Below are 10,220 nucleotides of genomic sequence, written 5' to 3'. Positions count from 1 at the left end.
AGCCGCTGAGCGAGGAAGCGCATCCCCCCCACATCGCTTCCAGCGGCTGCGAGGAGGTGAGCGGGAAGGGGCCGGGCGCCGGGGTGGGCTTGTCACCCCTCAGACATCGCCGCTTCCCACACCATCCTGAGGTGGTTTGGATGTCCTTGGGGCCTTCCCAGCAAAGGCAACGGTCGCCATCCTCCCCTGTCCCTAGGGATCAGCCATGCCAGGCGGCACCTCCCTTGCTCCAGCCCCAAATTCCCATCTGCAGGCACGCTGCCATGGGAGCGGTGACGTGCACCGGGTGCCGGTGCCGCTGGCTTCCCCGTGCTCCTGGCCAGCAATTAAGCGCGGGCAGGAACGCTGCCTCCGTGGCTAACGAAGTGTGGGCTGGGAGCTAAGCGAGCAGAAGGAGCACGTCCTCATCTATTAGTTCAGCCGCAAAAACCCGGCCGTGGCTCCGACGCTCTCCGGTAGAGGGGATGGGGAAGAGGGGTGATGAGCGGCAGAGCTCCGGAGCAGACGGCTACCTTGGGACGGTGCCCTAAATCCAGAGCCACTAGCTTCTCCTTTCAGTCTGCTACTTTTTATTTTCCCAGTAAAAAGTTTGCGTGCTCCTGCCCCAAAGCAAAAGGCCAACCGCCCCGGGAGCTGCGCAGCTCTTGGCAGCCCCCATACCCCACGTATGCCTGTACATACGCTTGCTCAAAAATCCAGATTTCCACCCCCCCCCCGGTTTTGTGATCAAAATTTGCGTGTGTCTCTGTGCTAGTGCTTTCGACCCCAGGATCTCCTCTTGCTTCTCCAGAACAGGAAAGCAAAAGGTGAAGAGTGGTTGGGTTTGGTGGCGGGCGTTAGCATACGGCCACAGCAGCGTTTCCCTGCAGCTGGGCTCCTTCCAGCCTGCCCAGCTTTGCCAAGTATTGTTGATTCAGTGTTGGATGGTCAGGTGGGGGTTTTTGAGTGGGAAGGAGAAACGCTGCTGCTTTCTCCCCTCCTTGGTCTCACTTGTGCTTTCCTGGAGATGGGGGGGCTCTGCAGCCACCTGCGTACGGCGATGCCCAGCCCTGCATGGGGAAGCAAGGGAGACATTTCCAATTTCCAGGTTTCCAGTGTTATTCCCATGCAGCTGAGCTTAAAAATAAAAATAACACCTTGAAGAAAAGCTACTTCCACCAAAACTGGCTTTTTTTTTACCCTATTCTCGGTAACCTTTGTTCACCATCGCCATGGGGATGCTCATCCATCTCCTGGTGCTGGCCACATGGGCTGCCCTGACCTTGAAATCGATGTTCATCTGCCCACAACCCCCAGGGAAGCGATGCCCTTGGTGGAAGAGGCCACTCCATAATCCTACTCCTCTGTTTTAGCTGTCAAGGAGGTGTACAAAGCTGGTCTATTACCAAGGTCAATCAGTTAACTGGTACGTAACCACGCTGTTGGCTGAATCGATCTCCTGGTGGGAACTCTTGGTGCACCTTTTGGGCTGGATGGGATGGTTAATTCTCTTGCAACTCGAGTGAAAACCAGGCTGAATTTGTAAAATCCCCACTTTCCAACTTTATCAGCATTACTATCTTGTCTGTAAATGAAGATCCTCTTGGTATGCGTAGTTGAAATTAGTTTCTTGAAGTTATTGGGGTGTCTCGAGGCTGAAACGCAGGGCGGTGTTGGAGACTCCTGATGCATCGGCTTCTCGGGGCTCGGCACGACTCACAGCCTTTGCCCCGTGTTCTTATGTGGAGCATATAAACGCGCTGCTGCCTGCGCCCCGCAAGCCTGCCTCCAGCCCAGGGTGTTTTGCTGGCCTGAGAACTGGGGCAATGTGGCTTAATTGGTGCTTGCTTTCAACCGCCGCCAATTAAAAGGGCTCAGGCTCTGTCTGAGAGGCTTCCTTCCCCTTCTCGTCTCCGTAAACACGAGAGGAGAGGCTGGAGGGCTGGTTTGTGCGTGGGATCGGCTGCCTGGAGAAGTTCCATGACCTCCATCCCCAGTGGCTTTCCAGGTGCCGCTGGACAAAGTCAGGAGGAGCTGGGTCTGAATTCAGCCTTGACCCTGCCGTGAGCGGAGGGTGGTGTAGGGGTCCCGACGTCTTCTCTGACCTGCATGGGTTTGTCCCCACGGATGCTACTAGGCTAACGGGTGATGAGAAATGAGTGGCGCTGGCAGCTTTTTGGATGTGGTGCTAATGGAGCTGCAGTCGTGAAAGCACCTAGACAGGCGGTGTGAGAGCTGGCGGTGGTTAAAGCTGCACATCTCCAACCCCTTGAGCTTGTTTGTCCTAAACTCATGGGTCTTGGTGGGCTTGGGAAGCGCTGTGACCTTGCTTTTGTTTCCTTTTTGCCTTGGGTTACACCTGATGATGATCTGCTCAATGGTGGATGGGGAGCAGGGTTGGTGGCCATGGGGTACCAACCCCAAGCTGGTGGTAGGGCAGCAACAGCCTTTGGCCCAGGGGTTCCCAGCAGCGCATCCCTGGGTACGCAGCCAGACGTGGCCAGTCTTAAGGCCGTGCTGGCTTCCAAACCTCAGCGTAGGGCATCTGTCATCTCCCCTTCCCCAGCCGCTGGCTCTGCTCCGGGTAAGGTCCCTTCTACTTGCAGGTAGTAGAAACCGCTGTCGTGTCCCAGCTCTGTCCCTTCAGTGCCTACCGAAGCCACTCGCTCCCCAGACATCTGTGTGTTTGCATCTGCACAGAGGGGTTTCCAGCATGGCACGGCCTCTCAGAGTAAAACCTTCTGGGAGGGTCAGGCTGAAATTCTTTGTCTTCAGGTCCTTGATCTACAAATGTGAGGCTCCCGAAGTGCAACTGTCCTGTAAAGCCAGGATCTGCGGATAACAGCTCAGGGTGGCGCTTGCTCCCTGCAGAAGTGCTGTATTGATGTGACTCCGGTGCTTTGCAGCTGAAGGCAACCGGCGAAGCGGGGTGTGGAGGTCTGCCGTCTTTCAGGGGTCTCTGCTTTGGCCGCTCGGACCAGGGAACCGATCTCTGGGCAAGCACGCAGGGAAGGGAAAAATGGGAGCTGTCAGCGTTGGTGCGAAGGCTCGCCTTGCCGCGTGCAAAGCAGAACGGGCTCAGCGTGCGCTCCTGATCGTCATTTTAATTAGCAATATATTCTGGTGGAGAACAAAGGTCCGTCTCGCTGAAGCAGATGGCGGGGGGGGAAGAGATTGCTGCCTTATTATGGGGAGAGGCCACCGCGAGCAAACGGCACAGGCTGCAGATGCTCGCCCGGGCCCCGAGCTGGAGGGCGGCGAGCATTGAAAGCCGCGGCCATCTGCTCCTTCAGCCCGGCCAAGCACGCGCCTGCCTAAATCATAATGCATTCCTGGGATCTCCGTTCCTACCCGCAGCCCGCCGATGTGTGTGACCCGCATCCAGCTGTAGCATCGTCGGGGCCGGGGAAACAATGCCGTGTCTGACATCGGGATGTGCCGTCCCTCTGCGCCCGCCCCGGCGACGCTTTGTCCTCCCACCGGCGGTGGCTGCCCCTCAGCCCTCGCCGCACAAAGGGACCCCCTTGCCCTCCGCAGCGGGGCCCCGGCATGGGGAGGGAGGTCACACGAGCTCCCCGGGGTCGGCGTTGGTGGGTTACCAACCCACAGCCCCTCCACCCCGGTTATATTCAGCCTTTTCAGGTTGTTGGTATTTGTGGAGTTACCCTGTGCTGTGGTTTGGGGTTCTTGGTTTTGAGGCAAGTCCTTGAAGTGAGAGGGTCTGGTGCTAAATGGTTTAGATCTGATTGTATAGAAAAGATGTGTGTTGCTTATGCAAAGAGACTTGGGTGCAGCAGTGGATCATCCCTTCTGAGCATCAGAAGCCTGGAGAAGAGGAGGCTGAGGGGAGACCTGATCGCTCTCTACAACCACCTGAAAGGAGGGGGTAGCCAGGTGGGGGTCGGTCTCTTCTCCCCAGTAACTAGCAATAGGGCAAGAGGAAATAGTCTCAAGTTGCGCCAGGGGAGGTTCAGGTTGGATATTAGGAAGAACTTCTTCACTGTAAGAGTCGTTAGGCATTGGAACGGGCTCCCCAGGGAGGTGGTGGAGTCATCGTCCCTGGAGACGCTCAAAAAACGTTTAGATGTGGCGCTTTGAGACATGGTTTAGTGGGCATGGTGACATTGGGTATATGGTTGGACTTGATGACCTTTGAGGTCTCTTCCAACCATAACTGTTCTATGATTCTATCGCTGCCCAGATTGCCCTCGGTGCGTCCCCCTCCGAGGACGAGTGGCTGCAGGGTGGTAGCTCTGTCTGGCACCCAAAGGTACCTTCTCTCAGCACAAAGCTCGCCATCGCCTATATACAGGCACTTATGGGCTGGACTGGGTCAGCTCATGCATTTTTGGGAACACGGGCTGTTTTCTGCCCCTGCAGGCGGTAACTTGACGGTACCTGTTGCCTCAGCTCCTGCTTTTTGTGTGCTCGCCTTGATGGGTTATCAGGCAAACCAGGAATTTGCCACATCAATGCCTTGATGGCAGTGCTAGCAGGACAGTACTTCTTTGCGCCAAAATCTCCTGCTTCCTAGTGCAATATTATACATGTTCTTGACTTTGTCCAGAAAATTCAGCAGGGCTGCAGGTTCCAGCTCTGCCTGTGACCTCCTGCCTCTGCCAGGCTGATTTCTGCCTGAAGCCTGCCTGGGAAAGCAAAGGTTAAACCCCCCTCCCCATCCAAGGCTCTCCCCAGTTCCTGCCCTCTGACCCTCCCCAAAAGCAGAGGGGTACATCGAGATGCTGCGGCGGCGAACAGCCCTTGCCCAGTCCAGCGGATGAAACGGGAACAAGCAGCAGAGCTAAAAAAAGTCCAGTGACCTAATCCAGTCTCCATGGTGATGTTGTAGATTAATGGCTTTTAGCTGTAATCTGAACGAGACGTATTGAACTTTTATATGATGATTTAGAGCCTCTTTATGGCCTGGGTGACTTTGACTTCAAATCCATCGGTCACGTGCATGCTGAAGTATCCACTTGTAATGGTGGAGAAGTAACATCTGCCGATGCCGCTGCTAAACCAGACGTTAATATCGCTGAGCATCGCGTGTGAGTAAATACCCTCGGCTGGTACAAGGGTGGTAGAGACAAGACAACATGTAGTACGTGAGGAAATCATTTTTAACAACGTACTTCTGCCCTGCGTCCCGGTGCTGCCTGACCTGATGAGGTATTGCCACCGAGGAAGTGGGATGGCTTAAGACCAGCAAAGAATATGTTGGGTTTTGGTGTTTGTTTTTTTTTTCTCTAGCTAGCTCAGCGGAGAGCTTGCTGGCAGCACGGCTCTGTCTCCTGACCTGGAGCTACAGTTACTGGAGGCATTTTGGAGTGGGCTTGGCCGAGCACGGGCTGCTGGCCCTCGAGCTCTGCAGGCAGATGGGTGCCTCTTGTCAAAAGGGAAAGCAGAAAGCAGCAAAAGCTTCGTTTCCCAGATCGCATGTGCTCTGAGAGCAGACATCCCCATCGCGCTCTCGTGAACGGCCTCACTGCAGCTTAATTACCTGCCGTGGATGTGTGTGTGTTGATGCCCGGGGGTGCCCGGGCTCTGCAGGTGGCGTGCGATTGCCCGCAGAGGGGTGCGGGGCTGTGGGATGGTGTTGTGCCACACAAGCTTCTTCCAAGGGCTACCCGTGATGGGGATGCTCCGGACTCAGTGTGCTGTGCTCGTGTCCCGGCTGGTGGGCTGGCTGCATACGAGATCCACGGGGGCTGCGGGTAGCTGTTCTGCAACGGGAAAATTGGGGTGCTGGAAGGAAAGGATTACCCAAACTCAGGTGGTGGCTATATACAGCCCATCATCTTCCCTGCATCCTCGTCATCTTGACCATCGATACCTCTAAGACAAGCAGCATGGTTTGCTTGGAGGGCAAATCTCTCCCTCCCTCCTCATCAACCTGCTGGACTCTGATCTGTCACCTCTCGTGGATCGCTTGCGGGGCTTTAGGTGTCTTTTGCTGCAGCTGTGGCTTATTCCCACCAAAGAGCCTTGCGTGCCAGAAAAAGGCAGCATCAAAGAGCTGTGGATTGCCAGCCCAGCCTGCGGGGAGCAGGGAGATGAAAGCCTGGTGGTGTTGCTGGAGCCCTGTAGCTCGTTTGATGCTGATCGCAGAGTCTCTTTCATATGGGTGATGTCTTGCAATAGTAATAACTTGGGAACCTTTCGTTTTCTCCCCAGCACTGGAAGACGCAAGACAGTGAGGAGTACGAGGCCGAGGGTAAGAGCAAACAGCAGCACTTCTCTGTGCTTATTCTCTTTTCAGCTCTGAAGATGAATCAGAGGAGGACGCTAAGACGGTCTCAGGCCAGCTGGGCGTGCTGAGCAGTCCCAGCCTGGCGTGGTGCAGAGCTCGGGAAGGTGCCTGTGGGGCAAGCAAACCCCAAGCTGGGAACGAAAGCTAAAGCGGGGCTCCTTGGAGGGCACAGCCTTATGCCTTACTGCTCTCTTTTCTTCCTGCTGCAGGTGTTCCCGGTCTCCCTGGCCTCAGCACCCCCTCAGCACCCCCAGAACAGTAGCCAGGGCTGGGCTTGGTCCTCGCTCCTGCCCTGTGGGCTGTAGTGGAGATCAGTAAGCACTAGATGTCAGCAGGGACCAGGCATTAAACCTTTCCTAATTCCCCTGTAAGGGAGAGCAGGGTGACCCCCAGGCTTTGGCACTAACCCTCACCACAACCCACACCTATTTATAACTAAGCCATGCAGCTCTTCAGTGCTCCAACACCTCTTCCCGCTTTCATCTGCTCTCTAGCCCTTACCCCATCCAAAGGGACCACATTTGGGTTGTTTTGTTGTTTTTTTTTTTTTCCTCCAAAAGTTGCTTTTCCAGCCCTAGGATGGGGTAGCGGGTGGAAGGAGGTGGCCTTGCAGTGGAGCAAGCTCTGGTTTGTGTCTGGTGGCTCCGTGAGCATTTCCAGCTGGGTGAGACTGCACTCCAGGCATTTGCTGGAGGTAGTGGAAATGCGTTCAGCTGAAGGCTATTGGGGTGTTTTTTTTTTCTTCCTTTGAAGGGGTATTTGGAAGTACTTAGATGTAAATTGTAGTGTATGTTTTCATTCAGAGGGGATGGGAGTTTAGGCAGCGCTGCCTGGGGGGTGATATTTATGGAGGCAGGCAATCACAGAAGTTCTTGACCTGGTCAAGGTATGGATATGGTCAATATATGGATATGCAGCTTGCTCAGTCCTCTCCCTTGACCCCATAACTGCCCAGAAGAGGAGGGCTCCCTTCTCTATCCATGCCAGCGGCCGAGGTGGCAGGGCTGCGCTTCCCCCGGCCGCCAGCCCACGTTGACCCTCAGACTCATCCTCATCCCCAGAGATCGTCCTGGATGTGGGGTTCCCTCGCCTGTGGCAGCACATTGTGGGTTGAAAGTTAAGCAGGCTTTGCTCTTTCTGGAAGAGTCCGATAGCTGTGCTGGTGCCGGTAGCCATACCCTAAAATGACAAGTGTGCTCTGTGCAGGGTGAGGTCAGGCAAATGGTCCCAGGGGTCTGAGGAGCAAGGAGGGAGGCTCTGCCCGCTGCAGCACCAGGTCCCCTGCGATGTGCAAAACCCCCAGGTCTTCTGGAGGTTACTGGTGTGCAGTGGAAGGGCAGAAACCGGAGCAATTTTCCCCATTTCCAGGGCAGCTGCGCTTCTGGAACCCGGATGACCTGAACGCTTCACCCGGTGCCTCGCTGCCCACCCCAGACTGGATAGAGGAGAAACTACAGGAGGTCTGCGAGCACCTCGGCATCACCAGGGACGGCCACCTGAACCGCAAAAAGCTCGTCTCCATTTGTGAGCAGTACGGGCTCCAAACGGCAGCCGGGGAGGTGAGTGGCCACGTACGGACCCACTCGCACCAGCACGTGGGGCTGGGATTTAGCATGGCCCCCACAAAGCCTGTCCTGTGGTTGACCGCAAGCCTAAAGCACAAACAGGTTGCTACTTGGAAAGAGGTTTTCAGCTCCAGCTTGTGGCTTTCCAGCGGGTTTGTTGGTGTCGAACCATCAGGCGTGGGAGGCTGCTCTGGTAGAAGGCAGCTGCTGGCCTCACTGGCACCGTAACCTGCGTCTCTTCTCGTGCAATCGCAGAGTAAACTGGAACTTAAAAACATATCCTAGATTCCAAGCGTGTCTCCTTAATCCCAGAAATCTTCCAGCTAGACAGTAAATATGAATTAAAATATTCATAGATGGTTGCTTTTGACTTGGAGAAGGCCTGTGGGCAGTATCTGTCCTCCAGGAAGTCCACAAGAAAATTATTTCTTTAGCAAAGAAGTTTCTCGTCAATTTAGGATTTCATTTTATTAAAAAATCAGACTGTTTTGCATCTTAAAATAACATGGCTTGTAATAATTTCCTTCATAAAATGTGTTTCTGAGCAGGTACTCCTTTGTAGCATTTGCAACAATGTTTTCAGGATATTAAGGCAGAAAATGGAAAAAATAAACTGTAGACAAAGAAATAGCGAGGGACTAATCTTAACATCTCTGGCCCTAATAAGGTTGGTCTTGCTTTTCAGAAGGCAGACTGCCCTGAAGCATCAAACAGATTTATTATAACCTTGCAGTGTCTTACTGTGGTTTTCTGCCTGGTCACTTCAAGCTGCTGGGGTTCGGCACCTGTCTCGCTCCCTTGCACGGAATTCCTGAGCTCACCCTGTCTCGTGAGCGGCATGAAACAGGGGGGTTTCATCCTGCCTCACAAGATGGGGGCTCCAAGACGACCAGGAGCTTACACGCTTTTACAGGCAGGATTTTTGTAGTGTCTGTGGCTCTGTAATTTTCTCTCTGAAGGTTGCTGTGCCGGTGTTAGGCTGATGCAGTGTACCAGGTAACTCTTTTGCTTTGCTGCCTTTTTTTTTTTTTTTTTGGTAGAGCCTTGGGAATAGGATGGTTTTTGCTGTGCCAAATTGTTACTGCGGTGTTTTTGGCAACAGCAGATGTGATTTCTTGCAGGTGCTTGAAGAGGTGCTCCAGAACCTGGAGCAAGATGGGACCATGAGCGTAGAGGACTTCTTCTACGGCTTGTTTAAAAATGGAAAGTCACTGACGCCTTCGGCATCTACTCCGTACAGACAGCTGAAACGACAGCTCTCCATGCAGGTGAGAAACTGAGATGGATCCTGGGGTAAAAGCAGGAGGAAGGGGAGAAGTCCTGAGCAAATCCCACCTAGCCGGTCTCCTCCTCTTCCTCCCCGTTTGTCCCTGTGGTGGGGGGGCTGTGATGGTCCCCCTGCCCCATAGAGGTAGGAGGTGGTGGCCGTGAGCTGCTGCTCGCCCTGCTCTGCCCGGCCGGGGAGCGGAGCAGAGCAAGGGATGCTGCGGTGAGGACAGCAGCACTGGGGACGTGACCGCCTCCATCTCGAGCGACAGCGATGGAGTGAAGCTGCTGCAGGCTTCCTCTGGGTGTTGGGAGGGGGTAAAGCAGAAAATATCCTCATGGTAAAGGGGAGATGGCTCCCCTTTAAAGTAGTGTGGCTCGGAGATGGCTCTTGCAAGCTGTGAAGTGCAGGAAGGAAATGGTATAAACAAGGGGACGCGGTGGCCTGGGGTAGGCTGGAGACCGTGGGCATGCAGGTCCCACACCTCTTCTCTAATCAGTTTTTTTTTTGAGAGAGAGAAAGTTTGAGATCTACTACCTGGTTTTGCCTGGAAGCTGAGGGCTATAGCAAAAGCAGCTGTGCATATGTTCCCTCCAGCTTTTTTAGGGGACATGATGCTTGAAAGCAAAAACAGACAGTGGAAAACACTTTTGGAGCATCGAGGACAGCTCTGAAACTGTTCCTCCTCGGATTTGTTGTAAATCCGAAGCGCCTGGTTGTGCCGCGGTGCCGTGAGGTCAGCAGCGGCGTTCCTGCCGGATATTTGCTTGGCAGTGAGGAAAAGCGGACCTTAATCCTTAATCTCCAGAGTAGTTAGCGAAATTACATCTATAAGCCTTTCTCGTCGTGGGGTGGCCAGACGCCTGGCTCTGCCCGTGCCCCGTCGCACCCTCTCCCCTCTCTCGGCAGTCCTTCGATGAAAGCGGGAGGCGCACGACCACCCCCTCGGCCATGCCCAGCACCATCGGCTTCTGCCTCTTCTCCAGCCTGGACGACGGGATGGGCTACGGCTGTGCGGAGAGTGTCCTCGACTGCTGGCACCAGGAGGGCATAGAGAACAGCCAGGAGATCCTGAAGGTAACCGGCAGCTCCATCTCACCCCTTTCATTTGCTTTTCCGCCGTCTCACCCCAGTGTGGGATGCTGGACTATAGATGGAT

The 10,220-nt window shown here is 54.5% G+C and overlaps 1 protein-coding gene across 2 annotated transcripts in view; it reads left to right on the top strand.

Annotated features, from left to right (window-relative positions):
- NIN (ninein (GSK3B interacting protein)) overlaps positions 1 to 10,220 on the top strand; it is a 55,115-nt gene that overhangs the window by 13,373 nt on the left and 31,522 nt on the right. For both annotated transcript variants that reach the window (XM_009706181.1, XM_009706182.1), the window contains exons 3-7: positions 1 to 56; positions 6,154 to 6,193; positions 7,598 to 7,788; positions 8,916 to 9,062; positions 9,971 to 10,138. The exon at positions 1 to 56 is cut by the window's left edge and continues 117 nt beyond it. In XM_009706181.1, coding sequence (XP_009704483.1) covers positions 1 to 56; positions 6,154 to 6,193; positions 7,598 to 7,788; positions 8,916 to 9,062; positions 9,971 to 10,138 — 602 coding nt within the window. The remainder of the gene's footprint in view (positions 57 to 6,153; positions 6,194 to 7,597; positions 7,789 to 8,915; positions 9,063 to 9,970; positions 10,139 to 10,220) is intronic.

The sequence above is a fragment of the Cariama cristata genome, unplaced genomic scaffold (genome assembly GCF_000690535.1).
Source record: "Cariama cristata isolate BGI_N322 unplaced genomic scaffold, ASM69053v1 scaffold22708, whole genome shotgun sequence".
NCBI classification, from domain to species: Eukaryota; Metazoa; Chordata; class Aves; order Cariamiformes; family Cariamidae; genus Cariama; species Cariama cristata.
This window is presented reverse-complemented; position numbering and strand designations above follow the sequence as displayed.